General features: G+C 48.6%; 1 protein-coding gene across 1 annotated transcript in view; it reads right to left on the minus strand.

Annotated features, from left to right (window-relative positions):
- Positions 1-4,127: 4,127 nt before the first annotated feature.
- The window catches only part of HEG1 (heart development protein with EGF like domains 1), a 127,751-nt gene continuing 106,213 nt past the window's right edge, over positions 4,128-25,665 (minus strand). The window contains exon 13 of the mRNA XM_077273341.1: positions 4,128-6,873. Coding sequence (XP_077129456.1) covers positions 6,730-6,873 — 144 coding nt within the window. The 3' untranslated portion in view covers positions 4,128-6,729. The remainder of the gene's footprint in view (positions 6,874-25,665) is intronic.

The following is a 25,665-nucleotide window of genomic DNA, read 5'->3' on the forward strand; positions in this document are numbered from 1 at the left end:
CTAGCAGCAGGAACATGCACAGAAAGGCTTCTGATTACAATGTTGACCGGCATGGAAGTGACAGAGGAGCAAGGCTAAATAGCGACTCCCACATCCTGATGGGAACAGGTGAACAGAGGGGATGATGCACACCCGTTCAATTCCACCAGTGGCCACCGGGGGAGCCCAAAATCCAATTTCACAACAGCAGCCGTGGCCAATCAAAAAGACAGCAGTTATGATATTGACCTGAGGGGCCGGTCTAGAAACCTGACCTCCAGACCAAAGTTATAAATTTAGGATGCAGACAGAGAATGGTGTTCACATGATGGGGGCAGCCTGAGAAGCTGGTGTGATCCAATCTACATTCGTCCTACCCTAAGGGAGCAGAAAGCAACTACCAGTTAGATTACTTCTGTAAGTTTCTCCTGTTTATTTTGATACTGTTGTGCATAAGTTGTATGTCTTTTTATTATCATATTTTTTATACCTTTTTTTATTGTAAGCATTGAACCTTTTGTTATTAAAGTATAAAACTTTAACCAGTTGAACCTTGAATGTTCTAAAAGAATCCATAGCCTAAGGTGTGGGAGCCTTGTGAGTGATACACATGATTAGTATTAGTAGTTCCGGGACTCATCGCCCGTGTATTCGATGAGTGGTGGCAGCGTGTATGAGCGGGTGTGTGGCCTGGGTCGTTGTGAGATTTATGCTCCCATTACAGCATAGGACACAGGTTAAATGCTGGACTGAGAGAGGGGAGATAGATTAACCCTTGCAGGCGCAACCCCAAGTCACGTGTGAGAGCAGGCATGTGACGAATAAGTGACACCACGGAGAAGGGATCCGTGACATGTAACAATAAACCCCAGTTTGCAGGCAGGTGGCCGTACACCGAGGTCTGCAGGGGTCGAGTCACGTGTGAATTACGACCAAAAATCCAACTGGTTTGGGGTTTTCATTGTAGTCTGGTCGCAATGTAACATTGCAACCTTTATGCTGTGTGTACGGCAGAGTGTGCAGTGCCGGACCCTCCCCATAGAGGGCAGCAAAGGAGCAGCTGTACCTCCCCCATCATATCACCCCATAGAGACACGTGCAGCGGAACAGTCACATCCGGGTTTATTAATCGTCACTTCTGCGGCTGCCTAGAACGCCAGCCGTCATCACAGCGAGGAAGAAATCTACAAGAGATGGGAATCGGCACGATAGTGGCCCCCGCGGCCCCGCAGGGTGAGCGGATAATCCAGTGTGTATACAGGTCACCTGACCAGATCATGGCGGCTGCAGGATACAGACAGGATACGCTGGAAATACGCGGCGTTAGTACCGGGCGGCGCAGATCACGGGACTAGGAGTCGGGACGGATCAGGAGACGTCCAACACCGCGCAGCACTGACCACATGACTAGGAAGAAAAGTCACCGACGTCAGCGCTGCCGCCGATCGGCCAATCTCATCATCACAAGATTAGCTCCAGAAATGTACTCATCCAGAGGTACTGCCGCGCCCTGCTCCAGTCACAGCCAGAGCTGCATCCAAGCATCAGGCGCCCTGCTCCAGTCACATCAAGAGCTGCATCCAAGCATCAGGCGCTTTGCTCCAGTCACAGCCAGAGCTGCATCCAAGCATCAGGCTCTTTGCTCCAGTCACAGCCAGAGCTGCATCCATGCATCGGGCGCCCTGCTCCAGTCACAGCCAGAGCTGCATCCAAGCATCGGGCGCCCTGCTCCAGTGACAGCCAGAGCTGCATCCAAGCATCGGGCGCACTGCTGCAGTGACACCCAGAGCTGCATCGGGCGCCCTGCTCCAGACACAGCCAGAGCTGCATCCAAGCATCAGGCGCTTTGCTCCAGTCACAGCCAGAGCTGCATCGGGCGCCCTGCTCCAGTCACAGCCAGAGCTGCATCCAAGCATCAAGCGCCCTGCTCCAGTCACATCAAGAGCTGCATCCAAGCATCGCTCGCCCTGCTCCAGTCACAGCCAGAGCTGCATCCAAGCATCAGGCGCCCTGCTCCTGTCACAGCCAGATCTGCATCCAAGCATGAGACGGTTTGCTCCAGTCACAGCCAGAGCTGCATCCAAGCATCGGGTGCCCTGTTCCAGTCACAGCCAGAGCTGCATCCAAGCATCGGGCGCCCTGCTCCAGTGACATCCAGAGCTGCATCCAAGCATCAGGCGCCCTGCTCCAGTCCCATCGAGAGCTGCATCTAAGCATCGGGCGCCCTGCTCCAGTCACAGCCAAAGCTGCATCCAAGCATCGGGCGCCCTGCTCCAGTCACATCCAGAGCTGTATCCAAACATGAGGCGCCCTGCTCCAGTCACATCCAGAGCTGCATCCAAGCATCAGGCGCCCTGCTCCAGTCACATCCAGAGCTGCATCCAAGCATCAGGCGCCCTGCTCCAGTCACATCCAGAGCTGCATCCAAGCATCAGGCGCCCTGCTCCAGTCACATCCAGAGCTGGATTCATACTGTTACACCAAGTACTATGCTCTAGTCACATTCACAGCTGCACTCACAATTATACCTTGTTTCTTTTAGTACTTTGGCTGCAGAACCTCATACAGTTATATGAAAAAGTTTGGGCACCCCTATTAATCTTAAGCTTAATGTTTTATAAATTGTTGTTTTTGCAACAGCTATTTCAGTTTCATATATCTAATAACTGTTGGACACAGTAATGTTTCTGCCTTGAAATGAGGTTTATTGTACTAACAGAAAATGTGCAATCTGCATTCAAACAAAATTTGACAGGTGCATAAGTATGGGCACCCTTATCATTTTCTTGTGTTAAATACTCCTACCTACTTTTTACTGACTTACTAAAGCACTTTTTTTGGTTTTGTAACCTCATTGAGCTTTGAACTTCATAGCCAGGTGTATGCAATCATGAGAAAAGCTACTTAAAGTGGCCACTTGCAAGTTGTTCTCCTGTTTGAATCTCCTCTGAAGAGTGGCATCATGGGCTCCTCAAAACAACTGTCAAATGATCTGAAAACAAAGATTATTCAACATAGTTGTTCAGGGGAAGGATACAAAAAGCTGTCTCAGAGATTTAACCTGTCAATTTCCACTGTGAGGAACATCGTAAGGAAATGGAAGAACACAGGTACAGTTCTTGTTAAGGCCAGAAGTGGCAGGCCAAGAAAAACATCAGAAAGGCAGAGAAGAAGAATGGTGAGATCAGTCAAGGACAATCCTCAGACCACCTCCAGAGAGCTGCAGCATCAACTTGCTGCAGATGGTGTCACTGTGCATCGGTCAACTATACAACGCACTTTGCACAAGGAGAAGCTGTATGGGAGAGTGATGCGAAAGAAGCCGTTTCTGCAAGCACGCCACAAACAGTCGGCTGAGGTATGCAAAAGCACATTTGGAGAAGCCAATTTCTTTTTGGAAGAAGGTCCTGTGGACTGATGAAACCAAGATTGAGTTGTTTGGTCATACAAAAAGGCGTTATGCATGGCGGCAAAAAAACACAGCATTCCAAGAAAAACACTTGCTACCCACAGTAAAATTTGGTGGAGGTTCCATCATGCTTTGGGGCTGTGTGGCCAATGCCGGCACCGAGAATCTTGTTAAAGTTGAGGGACGCATGGATTCCTCTCAGTATCAGCAGATTCTTGACAATAATGTTCATGAATCAGTGACAAAGTTGAAGTTACGCAGGGGATGGATCTTTCAGCAAGACAATGATCCAAAACACCGCTCCAAATCTACTCAGGCATTCATGCAGAGGAACAATTACACTGTTCTGGAATGGCCATCCCAGTCCCCAGACCTGAATATCATTGAACATCTGTGGGATCATTTGAAGAGGGCTGTCCATGCTCGGCGACCATCAAACTTAACTGAACTGGAATTGTTTTGTAAAGAGGACTGGTCAAAAATACCTTCATCCAGGATCCAGGAACTCATTAAAAGCTACAGGAAGCGACTAGAGGCTGTTATTTTTGCAAAAGGAGGATCTACTAAATATTAATGTCACTTTTCTGGTGAGGTACCCATACTTATGCACCTGTCAAATTTTGTTTGAATGCAGATTGCACATTTTCTGTTAGTACAATAAACCTCATTTCAAGGCAGAAACATTACTGTGTCCAACAGTTATTAGATATATGAAACGGAAATAGCTGTTACAAAAAAAAAACAATTTTTATAAAACATTAAGCTTAAGATTAATAGGGGTGCCCAAACTTTTTCATATAACTTTATTTCACACTGTGTACAGGGAGTGGGAAACTGTGGAAGATATAGGGTATATTATGCAGCTCTGGAGGTGACTGGAGGATAAGCCTTGGTACAGTACAGAGATTGCGCCTGCTGCAGGGGGCTCTTTGTAGGTTGCGCACCCCCACACATGGGATAGCAGATGTATGAGTCTGCGCACACAATGCCGGTGTCCAGCGTGTCTCCGGTACTATGGCCGCCTGCTCCTTCGTGTCATATTGTTGCATTTTCAGACGAGCCGCCGTGGCACGGTGTCCGGTAGGTATAACGTCGTCACGTCTGGGTTGAGGTCACAGCGAACCTCGGGCCTCTCCTGGACGGATGATGAGACTCCATGTGGGAAACACAAGTCCGTTCCTTTAGTTTCCTTCCGTGTGATGGGACCGGTCCTCCGTTTTTCCGGTGGTGGATCATGGTGTCACGTTCTTCCCGTAGACATGGAGCGATGGTGACGGCCACTGTTCATCAGCGACTACACAGGAAGTGGCGCTGACGGTAACTGAGCGCTTTCTGGTTGATTTTGTCCCCAGCGTCTTCCTCATTCTCCTGTCTTTGTAGTTGCCATGTCAGATTAGGGGTGGGGGGCAGCCATGGTGATGCAGGCGATAGGGGGCAGCCATGGTGATGCAGGATGGAGGGGGCAGCCATGGTGATGCAGGATGGAGGGGGCAGCCATGGTGATACAGGATGGAGGGGGCAGCCATGGTGATACAGGATGGTGGGGGGCAGCCATGGTGATGCAGGATGGTGGGGGGGCAGCCATGGTGGTGCAGGATGGAGGGGGCAGCCATGGTGATACAGGATGGAGGGGGCAGCCATGGTGATGTGGGGAGCAGCCATGGTGATGCAGGCGATAGGGGGCAGCCATGGTGATGCAGGATGGAGGGGGCAGCCATGGTGATGTGGGGAGCAGCCATGGTGATGCAGGCGATAGGGGGCAGCCATGGTGATGCAGGATGGAGGGGGCAGCCATGGTGATACAGGATGGTGGGGGGCAGCCATGGTGATGCAGGATGGTGGGGGGCAGCCATGGTGATGCAGGATGGAGGGGGCAGCCATGGTGATACAGGATGGAGGGGGCAGCCATGGTGATACAGGATGGTGGGGGGCAGCCATGGTGATGCAGGATGGTGGGGGGGCAGCCATGGTGATGCAGGATGGTGGGGGGGCAGCCATGGTGGTGCAGGATGGAGGGGGGGCAGCCATGGTGATGTGGGGGGCAGCCATGGTGATGCAGGATGGAGGGGGCAGCCATGGTGATGCAGGATGGTGGGGGGGCAGCCATGGTGATACAAGATGGCGGGGGGCAGCCATGGTGATACAGGATGGCGGGGGGCAGCCATGGTGATGCAGGATGGAGGGGGCAGCCATGGTGATGTGGGGAGCAGCCATGGTGATGCAGGCGATAGGGGGCAGCCATGGTGATGCAGGATGGAGGGGGCAGTCATGGTGATGCAGGATGGTGGGGGGGGCAGCCATGGTGATACAGGATGGCGGGGGGCAGCCATGGTGATGCAGGATGGAGGGGGCAGCCATGGTGATGCAGGATGGTGGGGGGGCAGCCATGGTGATGCAGGATGGCGGGGGGCAGCCATGGTGATGGTGGGGGGCAGCCATGGTGATGGTGGGGGGCAGCCATGGTGATGCAGGATGGTGGGGGGGCAGCCATGGTGATGCAGGATGGCGGGGGGCAGCCATGGTGATGGTGGGGGGCAGCCATGGTGATGGTGGGGGGCAGCCATGGTGATGGCGGGGGGCAGCCATGGTGATGGTGGGGGGCAGCCATGGTGATGATGGGGGGCAGCCATGGTGATGCAGGATGGAGGGGGCAGCCATGGTGATGCAGGATGGTGGGGGGGCAGCCATGGTGATGCAGGATGGCGGGGGGCAGCCATGGTGATGGTGGGGGGCAGCCATGGTGATGCAGGATGGAGGGGGCAGCCATGGTAATGCAGGATGGTGGGGGGCAGCCATGGTGATGCAGGATGGTGGGGGGGCAGCCATGGTGATGCAGGATGGCGGGGGGCAGCCATGGTGATGATGGGGGGAAGCCATGGTGATGCAGGATGGAGGGGGCAGCCATGTTGATGCAGGATGGTGGGGGGGCAGCCATGGTGATGCAGGATGGCGGGGGGCAGCCATGGTGATGGTGGGGGGCAGCCATGGTGATGCAGGATGGAGGGGGCAGCCATGGTGATGCAGGATTGTGGGGGGCAGCCATGGTGATGCAGGATGGTTGGGGGCAGCCATGGTGATGCAGGATGGTGGGGGGCAGCCATGGTGATGCAGGATGGTGGGGGGCAGCCATGGTGATGCAGGATGGTGGGGGGCAGCCATGGTGATGCAGGATGGTTGGGGGCAGCCATGGTGATGCAGGATGGTGGGGGGCAGCCATGGTGATGCAGGATGGTGGGGGGCAGCCATGGTGATGCAGGATGGTGGGGGGCAGCCATGGTGATGCAGGATGGTGGGGGGCAGCCATGGTGATGCGGGGGGGCTGTGCGATTCTTCATTCTATTCTAGAAGTAGTCCCTCCTCCGATTGTCCTCATTAATGAACGATGGGTTGTACTGTGCGGGGTAGATACACGAGTGGCGGGATCCCGGGAGGCCGCTGTATGGGGAAAGTCCGTTTCTCTCCATCTCAGAGTTCCTCAGTCCGGGCTAAAAATACAAAAGAAAAGATTGATGAGAAGTGTCCACAAAGATGACATTTTCATCTTCTAACGTATATAGGGACACAGCGGCAGGCAGGGCCGTATTTAGGGTTTCTGCTGCCCTAGGCACTTTTAGTGCTGCCTCCCCCTTTGGTGAGTTTGACACTATCGGCAGTGACTTTAGCAAGAATCGCTGATGTGAAAGTCGCCTTTTGCAGCAGATCCGGCAGTTTTCCTGTATGTGCCGCGTAACGGATCAATTACAGCAACACTGCATTCTGCCTCATTCATTCCCTATGGGATTTGCGGCACTTGCCATGATCTGGCAAATGCGGTACCATACCTCCCAACTTGGGAAGGAGGTATAAAGTGTGCGGCGCGCGTAGCGGCAAATATTAGGCCACGCCTCTGACCACACCCATTTCACAACTAGTCACACCCATATCCACATCCCAACCACAGCCATTTAGCACTGCTGATCACACTGTTTTATATACAATAATTATGCTCCATACTGTATAATAGCCACACGTGATGCTCCATACTGTATAACGGCCACACATGATGCTCCATACTGTATAACGGCCACACGTGATGCTCCATACTGTTTAATGGCCATTGGCCACACATGATGCTCCATACTGTATAACGGCCACACATGATGCTCCATACTGTATAATGGCCACACATGATGCTCCATACTGTATAATGGCCACACATGATGCTCCATACTGTATAACGGCCACACATGATGCTAAATACTGTATAATGGCCACACATGATGCTCCATACTGTATAATGGCCACACATGATGCTCCATACTGTATAATGGCCACACATGATGCTCAATACTGTATAACGGCCACACATGATGCTCCATACTGTATAATGACCCCCCTCCTGTATGCATGGCTCATATTCCCCCCGTATGCATGGCTCATACTCCCCCCCCCTCCCCGTATGCATGGCTCATATTCACTCCCCCCTGTATGCATGGCTCATATTCCACCTCCCCCCTGTATGCATGGCTCATCTCTCCACCCCCCTGTATGCGTGGCTCATCTCCCCCTCCCTCCCTGTATGCATGGTGGCTCTGGCTCATCTCCCATCCCCCCCTGTATGCGTGGCTCATCTCCCCCTCCCTCCCTGTATGCATGGTGGCTCTGGCTCATCTCCCATCCCCCCTGTATGCGTGGCTCATCTCCCCCTCCGTGTATGCAGGGGTGGCTCAGGCTCATCTCCCATCCCCCCCTGTATGCGTGGCTCAGCTCCCCCTCCCTCCCTGTATGCATGGTGGCTCTGGCTTATCTCCCATCCCCCCCTGTATGCGTGGCTGATCTCCCCCTCCCTCCCTGTATCCATGGTGGCTCTGGCTCATCTCCCATCCCCCCCCTGTATGCGTGGCTCATCTCCCCCTCTGTGTATGCAGGGGTGGCTCAGGCTCATCTCCCATCCCCCCCTGTATGCGTGGCTCAGCTCCCCCTCCCTCCCTGTATGCATGGTGGCTCTGGTGTTGTGTATCCGCTTTTTGGGCTCCCCTGGTGGTTGCTGGTGGTACTGGTGACTTGTTTGCACTTTGCTGCTTCTGTTCACCTGCTTCCATCAGTGTTTGGGAGTTTCCTATTTAGCCTTGCTCTCCAGTCATTTCTTTGCCGGTCATCATTGTAACCAGAGCCTTCGGTTGCATGTTCCTGCTACTAGTCTGCTGATCAGCTAAGTGGACTTTGTCCTTTTGTTTTGTACCTTTTGTCCAGTTTGCAGTTTTTGTAATTCTCTGTAGCTGGAAGCTCTTGCGGGCTGAAATTGCCACTCCTGTGTCATGAGTTGACACAGGAGTCTTAAAGTAATTTCAGGATGGTTTTTGAAAGGGTTTTCAGTTGACCGTGAAGTCCTCTTTTGTATCCTTCTGCTATCTAGTAAGTGGACCTCTCTTTGCTAAATCTACTTTCATACTGTGTATGTCTTTTCCTCTTAATTCACCGTTATTACATGTGGGGGGCTGCTATCATCTTTTGGGGTATTTCCCTAGAGGTAAGCCAGGTCTGTTTCTTCCTCTACCAGGCGTAGTTAGTCCTCCGGCTGGCGCGTGGCATATAGGAAGCCGTAGGTATGCTCCCTGGCTACTGTTAGTTGTGTGGTAGATTTAGCTCACGGTCAACTCGAGTTTCCATCACCCGAGAGCTCGTTCGTTACTTATATGTTTCTTACGTTCCCTTGCCATTGGGAACCATGATAGTATGACCGGCCTGTGTTAAACTTATTGGCAGAAGAAAGGAGAGAAAAAAGAAGTCTGTAAATTTTTTTTTTTCCCTTTTTCCTCTATGCTTGCTCCATAGTTGGATCTGTTGTATTTCAGCTTTAATTACAGCCTTTGCCTTTCTCTCCTTATAATCCTTGAATGGCTCTGAGCTCACCTGTTTAAAGATGGATCCTCAGAGTTTGGCTGCAGGTTTAAATAATCTTGCTACGAAGGTTCAAAATTTACAAGATTTTGTTATACATGCTCCTATTTCTGAACCTAAAATCCCTACACCAGAGGTGTTTTCCGGAGATAGATCTCGGTTTTTGAATTTCAAATATAATTGTAAATTATTCCTTTCTCTCAGACCTCACTCCTCAGGAGATCCTGTCCAGCAGGTTAAGATTGTAATCTCTTTGCTGCGAGGTGACCCTCAAAATTGGGCATTTTCATTGGCACCAGGGGATCCTGCGTTGCTCAATGTGGATGCGTTTTTCCTGGCTTTAGGGTTGCTTTATGAGGAACCTAATTTGGAGATTCAAGCTGAAAAAGCTTTGATAGCCCTATCTCAAGGGCAAGATGAAGCGGAGATATACTGCCAAAAATTTCGTAGGTGGTCTGTGCTTACTCAGTGGAATGAGAGCGCCTTAGCGGCAAATTTCAGAGAGGGCCTTTCTGATGCCGTTAAAGATGTTATGGTCGGGTTCCCTGCGCCTACAGGTCTGAATGAGTCCATGACAATGGCAATTCAGATTGATCGGCGTTTGCGGGAGCGCAAACCCGTGCACCATTTGGCGGTATCTTCTGAAGAGACGCCAGAGAAAATGCAATGTGACAGAGTTATGTCCAGAAGCGAGCGGCAGAATTATAGGCGTAAAAATGGGTTATGCTTCTATTGTGGTGATTCTGCTCATGTTATATCGGCATGCTCTAAACGTACTAGGAAGGTTGACAAGTCCATTTCAATTGGCACTTTACAGTCCAAATTTATTTTGTCTGTAACCTTGATTTGTTCATTATCAGTTATTACCGTGGATGCCTATGTGGACTCTGGCGCCGCTCTGAGTCTTATGGACTGGTCCTTTGCCAGGCGCTGTGGGTTTGATTTAGAGCCTCTGGAAGTCCCTATACCTCTGAAGGGTATTGATTCTACACCTTTGGCTTGTAATAAACCACAGTTCTGGACGCAAGTGACTATGCGTATGACTCCAGACCATCAGGAGGTGATTCGCTTCCTTGTGTTGTACAATTTACATGATGTTTTGGTGCTTGGATTACCATGGTTACAGTCTCATAACCCAGTCCTTGACTGGAAGGCTATGTCTGTGTTAAGCTGGGGATGTCGGGGGGCTCATGGGGACACTCCTATGGTGTCCATTTCGTCATCTATTCCATCTGAGATTCCGGCATTTTTGTCTGATTATCGTGATATTTTTGAAGAGCCTAAGATTGGTTCACTCCCTCCTCACAGGGATTGTGATTGCGCCATAGATCTGATTCCTGGCAGTAAATTTCCAAAGGGTCGTTTGTTTAACCTATCTGTACCTGAACATGCTGCTATGCGCGAGTATATTAAGGAGTCCCTGGAAAAGGGACATATTCGTCCTTCTTCATCACCTTTAGGAGACGGTTTTTTCTTTGTCTCTAAAAAGGATGGCTCTCTGAGGCCTTGTATTGATTATCGTCTCCTGAATAAAATTACAGTCAAATATCAGTATCCATTGCCTTTGCTGACTGATTTGTTTGCTCGCATAAGGGGGGCTAAGTGGTTCTCTAAGATTGATCTTCGTGGGGCGTATAATTTGGTGCGAATTAAGCAGGGGGATGAGTGGAAGACCGCATTTAATACGCCTGAGGGCCATTTTGAGTATTTGGTAATGCCTTTCGGCCTTTCTAATGCACCTTCTGTCTTTCAGTCCTTAATGCATGATATTTTCCGTGAATATTTGGATAAATTTATGATTGTGTACTTGGATGATATTTTGATTTTTTCTGATGACTGGGAGTCTCATGTTCAGCAGGTCAGGAGGGTTTTTCAGGTTTTGCGGGAGAATTCTTTGTGTGTAAAGGGTTCAAAGTGTGTTTTTGGGGTTCAAAAAATTTCATTTTTGGGGTATATTTTTTCCCCTTCTTCTATTGAGATGGACCCTGTCAAGGTTTGGGCTATTTACGACTGGACGCAGCCTACTTCTCTGAAGAGTCTCCAGAAATTCTTGGGCTTTGCTAATTTTTATCGTCGATTTATAGCTGGTTTTTCTGGCGTTGCTAAACCTCTGACGGATTTGACTAAAAAGGGTGCTGATGTTGCCAATTGGTCCCCTGCTGCCGTGGAGGCCTTTCGGGAGCTTAAGCGCCGCTTTTTGTCTGCCCCTGTGTTGCGCCAGCCTGATGTTTCTCTTCCCTTTCAGGTTGAGGTCGATGCTTCCGAGATCGGAGCGGGGGCGGTTTTGTCGCAGAAAAGTTCCGACTGCTCAGTGATGAGACCTTGTGCGTTCTTTTCGCGAAAATTTTCGGCCGCCGAGCGAAACTATGATGTTGGTAATCGGGAGCTTTTGGCCATGAAGTGGGCATTTGAGGAGTGGCGTCATTGGCTTGAGGGTGCCAGACATCAGGTGGTAGTTTTGACTGATCACAAGAATTTAATTTATTTGGAGTCTGCCAGGCGCCTGAATCCTAGACAGGCACGTTGTTCGTTGTTCTTTTCCCGGTTTAATTTTGTGGTCTCGTACTTACCTGGTTCTAGGAATGTGAAAGCAGATGCTCTTTCTAGGAGTTTTGAGCCTGACTCTCCTGGGAATTCTGAACCTGCTGGGGTCCTTAAGGATGGAGTGGTTTTGTCTGCTGTCTTTCCAGATTTGCGACGTGCTTTGCAAGAATTTCAGGCGGATAGACCTGATCGTTGTCCGTCTGGTAGACTGTTTGTTCCTGACGAGTGGACCTCTAGAGTCATCTCGGAAGTTCATTCTTCTACTCTGGCAGGTCATCCGGGAATTTTTGGCACCAGAGATTTGGTGGCTAGATCCTTCTGGTGGCCTTCCCTGTCTCGAGATGTGCGTGTTTTTGTGCAGTCTTGCGATGTGTGTGCTCGGGCCAAGCCTTGTTGTTCTAGGGCTAGTGGGTTGTTGTTGCCCTTGCCTATTCCGAAGAGGCCTTGGACGCACATCTCTATGGACTTTATCTCGGATCTCCCTGTTTCTCAGAAGATGTCTGTCATCTGGGTGGTGTGTGACCGTTTTTCTAAAATGGTTCATTTGGTGCCATTGCCTAAGTTGCCTTCCTCATCTGAGTTGGTCCCTCTGTTTTTTCAAAATGTGGTTCGCTTGCATGGTATTCCGGAAAACATTGTTTCTGACAGGGGTACCCAGTTCGTGTCTAGATTTTGGCGGGCAGTCTGTGCCAGGTTGGGCATTGATTTGTCCTTTTCGTCTGCATTCCATCCTCAGACCAATGGCCAGACGGAGCGAACTAATCAAACTTTGGAGACTTATTTGAGGTGTTTTGTGTCTGCGGATCAGGATGATTGGGTTGCCTTTCTGCCGTTGGCGGAGTTTGCTCTTAATAATCGGGCTAGTTCTGCCACTTTGGTTTCTCCTTTCTTTTGCAATTCAGGGTTTCATCCGCGTTTTTCATCTGGTCAGGTTGAATCTTCGGATTGTCCTGGAGTGGATGCGGTGGTGGATCGGTTGCATCGGATTTGGGGACAAGTGGTGGATAATTTGGAATTGTCCCAGGAGAGGACTCAGCAGTTTGCTAACCGTCGTCGTCGTGTTGGTCCCCACCTTCGCGTTGGGGACTTGGTGTGGTTGTCTTCCCGTTTTGTCCCTATGAGGGTTTCTTCTCCCAAATTTAAGCCTCGGTTCATCGGTCCTTATAGGATTTTGGAGATTCTTAACCCTGTTTCCTTTCGTTTGGACCTCCTGGCATCTTTCGCTATCCATAATGTGTTCCATCGGTCGTTGTTGCGGAGATATGAGGTACCAGTGGTTCCTTCTACTGAACCTCCTGCTCCTGTGCTGGTGGAGGGTGAATTGGAGTACGTCGTAGAGAAGATCTTGGACTCCCGTATTTCCAGACGGAGACTTCAATATCTGGTTAAATGGAAAGGCTATGGTCAGGAAGATAATTCTTGGGTAACTGCCTCTGATGTTCATGCCTCGGATTTGGTTCGTGCCTTTCATAGGGCTCATCCAGATCGCCCTGGCCGTTCTTGTGAGGGTTCGGTGCCCCCTCCTTAAGGGGAGGGTACTGTTGTGTATCCGCTTTTTGGGCTCCCCTGGTGGTTGCTGGTGGTACTGGTGACTTGTTTGCACTTTGCTTCTTCTGTTCACCTGCTTCCATCAGTGTTTGGGAGTTTCCTATTTAGCCTTGCTCTCCAGTCATTTCCTTGCCGGTCATCATTGTAACCAGAGCCTTCGGTTGCATGTTCCTGCTACTAGTCTGCTGATCAGCTAAGTGGACTTTGTCCTTTTGTTTTGTACCTTTTGTCCAGTTTGCAGTTTTTGTAATTCTCTGTAGCTGGAAGCTCTTGCGGGCTGAAATTGCCACTCCTGTGTCATGAGTTGACACAGGAGTCTTAAAGTAATTTCAGGATGGTTTTTGAAAGGGTTTTCAGTTGACCGTGAAGTCCTCTTTTGTATCCTTCTGCTATCTAGTAAGTGGACCTCTCTTTGCTAAATCTACTTTCATACTGTGTATGTCTTTTCCTCTTAATTCAACGTTATTACATGTGGGGGGCTGCTATCATCTTTTGGGGTATTTCCCTAGAGGTAAGCCAGGTCTGTTTCTTCCTCTACCAGGCGTAGTTAGTCCTCCGGCTGGCGCGTGGCATATAGGAAGCCGTAGGTATGCTCCCTGGCTACTGTTAGTTGTGTGGTAGATTTAGCTCACGGTCAACTCGAGTTTCCATCACCCGAGAGCTCGTTCGTTACTTATATGTTTCTTACGTTCCCTTGCCATTGGGAACCATGACACTCTGGCTCATCTCCCATCCCCCCCTGTATGCGTGGCTCATCTCCCCCTCCCTCCCTGTATCCATGGTGGCTCTGGCTCATCTCCCATCCCCCCTTGTATGCGTGGCTCAGCTCCCCCTCCCTCCCTGTATGCATGGTGGCTCTGGCTCATCTCCCATCCCCCCCTGTATGCGTGGCTCATCTCCCCCTCCCTCCCTGTATGCATGGTGGCATTGGTGGCTCTGGCTCGTCATCTCCCATCCCCCCCATGCGTGGCTCATCGGCTGCCTGCCCCGCCGCTCCCCATCTATCTTGTGGCTGCCGCCTGCCGGGCTCCCCGATCCTCCTCTTTCATCCTCCCCGGCTCCCCCCATCCCTGGCTATCATCATACTCACCTGGCTGTCACCTCACACCGCACACGGCGCGCAGAAGAACGGAATCCTCCACCTCTGTGCTCTGTCCCGGCGCAGCACCCTCGTCGTCCTGTATGAGCGGTCAGGTGGTACCGCTCATTTAAGGTCATGAATATGCATGCATATTCATGACCTTAATCAGCGGTACCATGTGACCGCTCACACAGCGAGGGTGCAGTCACTGAGAGCAGACCAGGCGTCGCTAGAGCAGGTGAGGTGAGTATGCATCAATCATACTGTGTATGGGCAAGGAGGCAGCGGCGGGGGGCGGCGGCGGCGAGGGGGGGGCGGGGAGGCTTAAGCCTTAAGGTGACCCCACCCGGACCGGACTTTACAAAAAAAAAAAAAAAGCACACACACCTGCTCAGGTGCCGCCCCCCCCCGCATGGCCCCGCCCTAGGCATGTGCCCTCAAGTGCCTAGTGGCAAATATGGCCCTGGCGGCAGGGTACCACATGTAGGGGCATCGCGACAAGGTACCATATATAGGGGCACTGCGACAAGGTACCGTATATAGAGGCACCGTAGCAACATACTATATATAGGGTCACCGCAGCAAGGCACCGCGGCAGGGAACTGTATATAGGGGCACTGCGGCAGGGTACCACATATTGGGGCATCGCGGCAGGATACCGTATACAGAGGCATCACAGCAAGGTACGGTTATATGGGCACTGCAGCAACATACTATATATAGGGGTACTGCAGCCAGGTACCGCGGCAGGGTACAGTTATAGGGGCACTGCAGCAACATACTATACATAGGGGCACTGCAGCCAGGTACCGCGGCAGGGTACGGTTATAGGGGCACCGCGGCAGGGTACGGTTATAGGGGCACTGCAGCAAAGTACCGGGTCATTGGCGCCGTATGTGAGGGGAGATGTGTCGCAAAGGTTGTTATCCTGCGGGATATGAAAGCCATAAGTTTCCCTCCAGCTTGATATGTGCTGAGAGTAAATCAGTCGTTTCCAGGGTCTGGCTTTCGGTGAGTAGGTCAGAGATGGGCAGGACACCTACTCACCATATCTCCACCTCAATGGTGTGGTTGGAGGGAGTTAAATATCCAGCTAGTATTTTTTTTTTTGGTCTGTGGTGTTTTGGAGGAAGGAAGCCTCCAGACTGAAGGTCCAGTGAGAGCTGCAGTGCGTGTTTCTCCCAGAAGGCGGGAGCCATATTGGGAAGGACTTTGTATGGACTTTTTATTTTCATTTGTACCAGAAAGGCTGTTTTGTTACTGCTTTGGCCTTTATAGTTTATGAAGTAATAAACTACCCAACGACTTTAACCTAAAAGTGTTCCTGTGTCTACCTCGGGGAGCAGCTAAGTGAGCCGACCTTCCACAAGTGGTGTTTCAGATGTGGGCAACGTTTCAGGAACACTGGTAGCAGCTGTGGACAAATCTTATGTCCTGGGCGAATGCGGCTACAGGGATGGAACAGCGGTCAAACAAAATGGAGAAGCTGATTAAGCACCTGATCCTGAGCTAACAGCAGCAACACAAACTGCAGCATGAACAGGAGCAGCAGCAGTGCCGTGAGCAGCAGCAGGTACAGCAGGAGATGAATAAACTGCTGATTCAATAGATTCAAAAACAACAAAAGGCAGATGGAACCCCTGGTAGGAGATGTCCACAGCAGAGAAACCGCCCCTCCCCCGCATCAAGGTGATGACTCGTGTGTACGGAAAGCGGTAAGATGAGCCATGCAAAAGATGACCCCAGGGGATGATATAGACGTTTTTGACCATTTTCAAACAGGTTGCAGAGCGGAAGAGGCTGCCCCGTAGCAGTGGGTGGAGGTGCTGGACCCCGATCTAACTGGCGTACCCCAGAAAGCTTATTTTGACTTGGCCTTACAGGATGCACAGGAATATGCCAAGTTAAAAACGGAGATATTGCCACGCTCAGGGGTCACTATTAGTGATGAGTGAGTATATTCCTTGGGTTTTCCCGAGCACACTCGGGTGGTCTCCGAGTATTTGTGACCGCTCGGAGATTTACTTTTTGTTGACGCAGCTGCATGATTTACAGCTGCTAGACAGCATAAGTACATGTGGGGGTTGCCTGGTTGCTAGGGAATCCCCACATGTAATCAAGCTGTCTAGTAGCCACAAATCATGCAGCTGTGGCAAGGAAAACTAAATCTCTGAGCAATCACCAATACTTGGACATCACCCGAGCGTGCTCGGGAAAACCCAAGAAATGAGTATATTCGCTCATCACTAGTCACTATGTTTGTCAGAGCCCAAAGGGTTAATCACTAGGCATATTATGGTGACAAACCTCCCCGCTCTCAGATGTTTGTCTTGTTGCATTTGGTCCAGAAATGGTTGCAGACAGAGGAAATAAATAACACGGCACTCTGGAATAATGCTGCTGGTGGTGCTCAAGTCCAACCCATACAATTAGGCAAAAAAATTACTTGGCACTCAGTATTTGAAAAAAAAATAATTCCTTTTTTTCAGAGACTTGCTACATCCTGTGATAATTGGGCGGGACTTTAGCCTGATCTGGGACTTGTGGGGAAAGGCACAGGTGCCAAGTGACTCAGACAGGAGCCAGCTCAACCCGGATGAATCCCCATCAAAGGTGGAGAAGTTCCCCTTGTGTGTCCTCTGGGGAAAATTTTGGGACTGCTCAAATGCGGGTTTTTGCCCTAAATGGGCCTTCGAAAATGTGTCTGTAATTGATCGGTTGCTCAAGAGCTGGAGGCTGACACCGGGTACCCACACCTTGCAGTCAAAGGCGAACTGTTGTATCAAGTGACTTCACTGAGAGGAAGTGGGATAGTGGAGCAGCTGTTGGTTCCAGGACACTATGAGCGAAGGGTTTTAGACATGGCCCTTTCGCATGTGGGGGGACATCTGGGGTTAGAGAAAACGCAGGTGTTAATAGTGCAGAGGTTCTATTGGCCGGGATGTTATCAGGAGGTCCTTATTATAGGTCCTGCCCCACCTGCCAGATAACCGCTCTCTCTACTCACTACTGAAGTACCCTAGTTCCGTTACCTGTGATTTGAGAGGATTGCCATAGACCTAGTAGGTCCTCTAGTTAGTCTGCATGAGGGCATCAGTACATCTTATTGGCCGTGGACTATGCAACCCGGTTCCATGAGGCTCTACCACTAAGGGACTCTTCGGCCAAGAGTATCGTCCGGAAACGTGTCCATATTTTTGCTATAACTGGCCTGCCGAAGTAGATTTTGACACACCAGGGAACCCCTTCATGAGCAAGGTAATGAAAGAGTTGTGCAGGGTCCTCCAGATTGTCCAGCTGCGAACCTCAGTCTACCATCTGCAGACTGACGGCCTAGTAGAGCACTTCAATAAAACCTTAAAATCCATGCTCAAAAAAATCATTGAGAAGGACGGTCGAGATTGGGACGATATGCTTCCATTTCTGCTCTTATCCATCAGAGAACTTCCTGAAGCCTCTACTGGCTTCTCGCCGTTCAAGCTCCTGTACGGTCGACTTACGGTTGACATCTGTGAGGGCTCCTGGACATCACCAAGGAAACCTGGGAAGCCAAGGTCATGCCACTCCAGAGCATCATGGAGCATGTCGTCCAGCTGCAGGAGAGAAATGACGAAAGTTATGCCTATCACGAAGGCACATCTTCTCCAGGCACAGGCAAAGGTGTAAAACCAATCAGCGAGGCTGAGGCAGTTCCAGCCTGGGGATCGCGTGCTAGTGCTTATCCTCAAGGAGGAGAGCAAGTTCCTAGTCAAGTGGCAAGGCCCATACGAGATGGTGGAAATACTGGTCAAGGTGAATTACAAGGTACACAAGCCAGGTCAAAGGAAACCGCACCAAGTCTATCATGTGAACTTGCTCAAACCCTGGTGAGACCGGGAATCTCTGGAAACCCATTGCCTGGGAGCCAGTCCCAAAGCAGCAGTGAACAATATCCCCATTGCAGAGACTCTGACGCTGATCCAGAGGCAACAGTGTCAGGAGCTGTTGCAGCGGAACTGTGACCTGTTCTCGGAGTTGCCAGGACATACGCAGGTGGTTGAGCATGATGTCTTAACAGAACCGCATGTAAGGGTGAACCTCAAGCCCTATAGAATTCCTGAAGCACGTCGGGAGGTAATATCAAATGAGGCAAAGAGGATGCTAGACCTCGGGGTGATAGAGGATTTGAAAAGTGGATGGTCCAGTCCCATCATCCTCGTGCCGAAGCCCTACGGTGAATGGTGGTTTTGTAACGATTAACTCACGCTGAATGAAGTCTCTAGTTTTGATGCTTACCTGATGCCTCGCGTGGACGAACTCAATGAGAGACTTGGGCCCACAAGGTATATTACAACCCTAACCTGATGAAGGGGTACTGGCAGATCCCCATGTCCCAAAAGTGCCAAAGAGAAGACAGCCAGGATGCCCTTCGGTCTGCAGGGGGCTCCAGAACCTTCCAGAGGGTGATGGATCGGATCCTGGCTCTGCATAAGAAGTATGCTGCAGCCTACCTTGATGACATTGTTGTCTTCAACCCTGACTGGGCTAGTTCTGCCAAAGGTACAGACGGTTCTGGATGCTTTAAGAAATGCAGGGTTCACCATAAATCTGAAAAAATGTCCGTAGCAAAGGATGAGGCCAAACAACTGGGCTATTTCGTCGTGAGGGGCGAAGTCAAGCCACAAATAAACAATATTGAGACGTTTCAGAAGTGGCCGCAACCGTTTTCCAAGAAGCAAGTGAGGAAGTTTCTTGGAATTGTGGGATATTACCGGCGATTCATCCCAAGTTTTGCCATAATCGCAGCACCATTGATGGATCTTCTTAAAGGAACCAAGTCGACGATAATTAAATGGACTCCTGACATAGAGATGGCATTCCACGAGCTGAAGTGGGCTCTATGTAAACATACGGTTCTGGTAGCATCAGATTTTAGCAAAGTGTTCATGGTCCAGACAGATGCGTCAGAAGGCGGCTTGGGAGCCGTGCTGTCTCAGGAAGTAAATGAGACAGCGGAAGCTCTCGTCATGCGAGAAAAGGTACGCCATTGTGGAGAAAGAGTGTCTAGCCATAAAATGGGCTGTGGATACGCTGAAGATCTATTTACAAGGCCAGAGGTTCAAACTTGTGTCAGACCATGCCCCTCCGAGATGGTTAAAGGAAAAGAAGGGTAAGAATGCTCGGGTGACTAGGTGGTCCTTATGCCTCCAGGATTTCAGGTTCCACATAGAACACAGGCCCGGAAAGTTACACGGGAATGGAGATGCCCTCTCCCGAATTCCCTGTTTGGTGTCAGAAGGTGCCAAAGCCCCTGGCTTTGGGCAGAGAGGGGGAATATGTGACAGGGTCATTGGCGCCATATGTGAGGGGAGCTGTGTCGCAAAGGTTGTTATCCTGCATGATGTGAAAGCCATAAGTTTCCCTCCAGCATGATATGTGCTGAGAGTAATCAGTCGTTTCCAGGGTCTGGCTTTCGGTGAGTAGGTCAGAGATGGACGGGACACCTACACACCATATCTCCTCCTAAATAGCGTGGTTGGAGGGAGTTAAATGTCCAGCTACTGTTTTCATTGGTCTGTGCTGTTTTGGAGGAAGGAAGCCTCCAGACTGAAGCTGCAGTGCGTGTTTTCCCAGAAGGAGGGAGCCATACTGGCAAGGACTTTGTATGGACTTTTTATTTTAGTTTGTGCCAGAAAGGCTGTTTTGTTACTATTTTGGGCTAGTAGATATTGTCATCTATGTGGCCATTATCCATTTGACGGGCCCTGGTCATCTTGTATTTATTGTCATTTTGTATCTATTATATTGACGCAGTTCATAAAACCTCACTTCATAATTTCTATAAGGTACACAAAGGATTTTACGTTGTCTTTTTACCTGGGGCTCTTATCTCTACCGGTAGTGAATCTGCCCTTCTCCACATTCTAGCAAACATCGGCCTCACATCTGCTAGCAAGTATTAGCAGCTTGGGAACTAAAATATAACTATTATTACATATTGGTTAAAAAAAGTTGCATCTAAAAAAATCAAAACAAATACTAGTCAGGTAAAGTGCAAATGTGCCGACAAATCACACAACACCAAAAACCAAAAAGATAGCTTGTTATTTCCAATAAGGTATCACAGATTGCTCACTTACTGTAGCTGGTCAGAATAAGCAAAAATACTACTACAGATTCCCTGCTTCAATACTCCTTAACCCCTTTACCCCCGAGGGTGGTTTGCACGTTAATGACCGGGCCAATTTTTACAATTCTGACCACTGTCTCTTTATGAGGTTATAACAACGGATCCCGGCGATTCTGACATTGTTTTCTCGTGATATATTGTACTTCATGATAGTGGTAAAATTTATTCGATATGACTTGCGTTTATTTGTGAAAAAAATTGAAATTTGGCGAAAATTTTGAAAATTTCGCAATTTTCCAACTTTGAATTTTTATGCCCTTAAATCACAGAGATATGTCACACAAAATACTTAATATGTAACATTTCCCACATGTCTACTTTACATCAGCACAATTTTGGAACCAACATTTTTTTTGTTAGGGAGTTATAAGGGTTAAAAGTTGTCCAGCAATTTCTCATTTTTACAACACCATTTTTTTTAGGGACTACATCTCATTTGAAGTCATTTTGAGGGGTCTATATGATAGAAAATACCCAAGTGTGACACCATTCTAAAAACTGCACCCCTCAAGGTGCTCAAAACCACATTCAAGAAGTTTATTAACCCTTCAAGTGTTTCACAGGAATTTTTGGAATGTTTAAATAAAAATTAACATTTAACTTTTTTTCATAAAAAATTTATTTCAGCTCCAATTTGTTTTATTTTACCAAGGGTAACAGGAGAAAATGGACCCCAAAAGTTGTTGTACAATTTGTCCTGAGTACGCTGATACCCCATATGTGGGGGTAAACCACTGTTTGGGCGCATGGCAGAGCTCGGAAGGAAAGGAGCGCCGTTTTACTTTTCAATGCAAAATTGACTGGAATTGAGATGGGATGCCATGTTGCGTTTGGAGAGCCCCTGATGTGACTAAACATTGAAACCCCCCACAAGTGACACCATTTTGGAAAGTAGACCCCCTAAGGAACTTATCTAGATGTGTGGTGAGCCCTTTGACCCATTAAGTGATTCACAGAAGTTTATAATGCAGAGCCGTAAAAATAAAAAATCATATTTTTTCACAAAAATGATCTTTTCGCCCCCAATTTTTTATTTTCCCAAGGGTAAGAGAAGAAATTGGACCCCCAAAATTGTTGTGCAATTTGTCCTGAGTACGCTGATACCCCATATGTGGGGTAAACAACTGTTTGGGCGCATAGCAGAGCTCGGAAGGGAAGGAGCGCCTGCCACGATATGGTATGAAATATCATGTAAGTTTAGTTTCTCTTGCTAGCATGCTGTGGGCTAAGCCCCCCTTCTTGGAGTGATTCTGCAACAGCTTTTATGGCTTGTAGCTGCAAATTCCTGACTTTCAGCTCCCAAGCCCCCTCATCCCCCTCGCCAAGGTATTTACGACCGGCATCCCTGCAGTGGAAAGTGACCAGCTTAAACTGGTAGAGAAGCTTCCAGAATCCATGAAAGTCCTTTGTTCTGTTTTTGTAAGATATTAGGCAAACCATTTAAGTTAGGAACAGGAAAATATATATTCTTAATCTCCCTTGGTGGATCCATCCGCCACTCTAAACACGGGCTTCTAACTCCATCTGGTAAAGAAGTAGGGATTTCTCTGTAATTAGGCATCACACATAGGACATATTTGATCTCATTAGAATGCCAACGTTAATACGAGATGAATGCTGGGTTTGTTATGACTATGACATGTTTTGTAGCGGAGTTATAGAAATTAGACAAATTTAAGGTTGAATTACTCAGACTGAAGAGAGAGGAGGGTCTGGATAAGCCAGCCCTTTCTGTGATGTCACAGGCTGCAGGTTATAAGTTTCTGGCAGGCTTCCAGCAGTCAGTTCAGTTTTTTTTACCTGAAGAGCCCTGAGCAAGTCCTAATGCACTGGGACGTATGGGAACTCCACTAGCCTGGTTGCCTGCAGTGCTCTGAGAACATGTGAGTGTTATCTTTTCTCCTTTAATCCCTTTATGTTATAATTACCTTGTACATATTTGCAATTGTCTCTTTTGTAACATCTTTGTAAAATATTTTGATAAAGCACTGCCTAAACTTTATGGAGTATAATAATTAATACTAGATTCGTTCTCCTGCTCTAAAACGTACCCTGTCTCTTAAAGGGAATTGCGCTACTGTGTTGGGTTAGCTTCGGACCTGTTTAATCGAAGCTGGTGGCAGCAATACCGTGCAGGCCATTGGGTGTTGTTGCAGCGACTGCGGCGTTGATAATTATTGTTCCTGCCTGAGTGGGAGTAATTTATCGCGTCGCTGCAGGGTGCCCAATAGCCAGTACATAGCAGGCAGCCTTTCTGGCGACTAATTACCCTAGGTGCAGTACCTAATCTGACCTGACAGTAAGTCGGCGCCAGAGAGCTGCAAGGTTTAAGTGGAACTGTAAGCGGGATATTCATAGATCCCTGCAGTTCATGGTATATTGAAGATCAGTGGGATACCTAAAATAAGCCCCTGCTGTAAACTAAGAGGTCAATAGCCCTGTGTGTGTTTTTTTATCACATTGTAGCAGTGGAGGGATACCTAAGATAAGCCCCCTGCACATGTAATAGCCGTCTGATGGCCTAAAGTCCCCCTGATCTGCGACGTAGGGGTGACGGTCACGGTGTGAATCCGTGACATATTGGTGGCAACGGTCAGGGATCCTGACAGCGCCGTTTGACTTTTCAATGCAAAATTGACTGGAATTGAGATGGGACACCATGTCACGTTTGGAGTGCCCCTGATGTGCCTAAACATTAAAACCCCCAAGTGACACCATTTTGGAAAGTAGACCCCCTAAGGAACTTATCTAGATGTGTTTTGAGAGCTTTGAACCCCCAAGTGTTTTACTACAGTTTATAACGCAGAGCCGTGAAAATAAAAATTCTTTTTTTTTCCACAAAAATGATTCATTAGCCCCCAGTTTTGTATTTTCCCAAGGGTAACAGGAGAAATTGGACCCCAAAAGTTGTTGTCCAATTTGTCCTGAGTACACTGATACCCTGTATGTGGGGGGGAACTACTGTTTGGGCGCAGGGCAGAGCTCCGAAGGGAAGAAGCGCCATTTGGAATGCAGACTTAGATGGATTGGTCTGCAGGCGTCACGTTGCATTTGCAGAGCCCCTGATGTACCCAAACAGTACAAACCCCCCACAAGTGACCCCATATTGGAAACTAGACCTCCCAAGGAACTTATCTAGATGTGCTGTGAGAACTTTGAACCCCCCAAGTGTTTCACTACAGTTTACAACGCAGAGCCGTGAAAATAAAAAATCCTTTTTTTCCCACAAAAATGATTATTAGCCCCTCAAATTTTTATTTTCCCAAGGATAACAAGAGAACTTGGACCCCAAAAGTTGTTGTCCAATTTGTCCCGAGTACGCTGATACCCCATATGTTGGGGTAAACCCCTGTTTGGGCGCACAGGAGAGCTCGGAAGGGAAGGAGCACTGTTTTACTTTTTCAACGCAGAATTGGCTGGAATTGAGATCGGACGCCATGTCGCGTTTGGAGAGCCCCTGATGTGCCTAAACAGTGGAAACTCCCCAATTCTAACTGAAACCCTAATCCAATCACATCCCTAATCCCAACGGTAACCCTAACCACACCCCTAACCCTAATACCAACCCTATTCCCAACCGTAAATGTAATCCAAACCCTAACCCTAACTTTAGCCCCAACCCTAACCCTAACCCTAACCCTAGCCCTAATCCTAATGGGAAAATGGAAATAAATACATTTTTTTAATTTTATTATTTTTCCCTAACTAAGGGGGTGATGAAGGGGGGTTTGATTAACTTTTATAGCGTTTTTTATATCGGACTTTTATGATTGGCAGCTGTCACACACTAAAAGACGCTTTTTAAAGCAAAAAAGTTTTTGAGTATACACATTTTGAGACCTATAATTTTTCCATATTTTGGTCCACAGAATCATGTGAGGTCTTGTTTTTTGCGGGACGAGTTGACGTTTTTATTGTTAACATTTTCGGGCACATGACATTTTTTGATCGCTTTTTATTCTGATTTTTGTGAGGCAGAATGACCAAAAACCAGCTATTCATGAATTTCTTTTGGGGAGGCGTTTATACCGTTCCACGTTTGGTAAAATTGATAAAGCAGTTTTATTCTTCGGGTCAGTACGATTACAGCAATACCTCATTTATGTATTTTTTTATGTTTTGGCGCTTTTATACGATAAAAGCTATTTTATAGAAAAAATAATTATTTTGGCATCGCTTTATTCTGAGGACTATAACTTTTTATTTTTGTGCTTATGATGCTGTATGGCGGCTCGTTTTTTGCGGGACAAGATGACGTTTTCAGTGGTACCATGGTTATTTATATCCATCTTTTTGATCGCGTGTTATTCCACTTTTTGTTGAGCGGTATGATAATAAAGCGTTGTTTTTTGGCTCGTTTTTTTTTCTTTTCTTACGGTGTTCACTGAAGGGGTTAACTAGTGGGACAGTTTTATAGGTCGGGTCGCTACGGACACGGCGATACTAAATATGTGTACTTTTATTGTTTTTTTTTTATTTAGATAAAGAAATGTATTTATGGGAATAATATATATTTTTTTCTTTATTTAGGAATTTATTTTTTTTTACACATGTGGAATTTTTTTTTTTTTTACTTTTTTACTTTGTCCCGGGGGGGACATCACAGATCGCTGATCTGACAGTTTGCACAGCACTCTGTCAGATCAGCGATCTGACTTACAGCGCTGCAGGCTTACCAGCGCCTGCACTGGACCCGGAAGTAATCCCTGCAGGACCCGGATTCAGCCCCGTGGCCATTTTGGATCCGGGGCCTGCAGGGATAGGAGGTAAGAGACGCTCGGAGCAACGCGATCACATCGCGTTGCTCCGGGGGTCTCAGGGAAGCACGCAGGGAGCCCCCTCCCTGCGCGATGCTTCCCTATACCGCCAGAACACTGCGATCATGTGTTGATCGCAGTGTGCCGGGGGTTAATGTGCCGGGGGCGGTCCGTGACCGCTCCTGGCACATAGTGCCGGATGTCAGCTGCGATAGTCAGCTGACACCCGGCCGCGATCGGCCGCGCTCCCCCCGTGAGCGTGGCCGATCGCATATGACGTACTACCTGTTGGTGGAAA

This window comes from Ranitomeya variabilis, chromosome 7 (genome assembly GCF_051348905.1).
Source record: "Ranitomeya variabilis isolate aRanVar5 chromosome 7, aRanVar5.hap1, whole genome shotgun sequence".
Lineage (NCBI taxonomy): Eukaryota > Metazoa > Chordata > Amphibia > Anura > Dendrobatidae > Ranitomeya > Ranitomeya variabilis.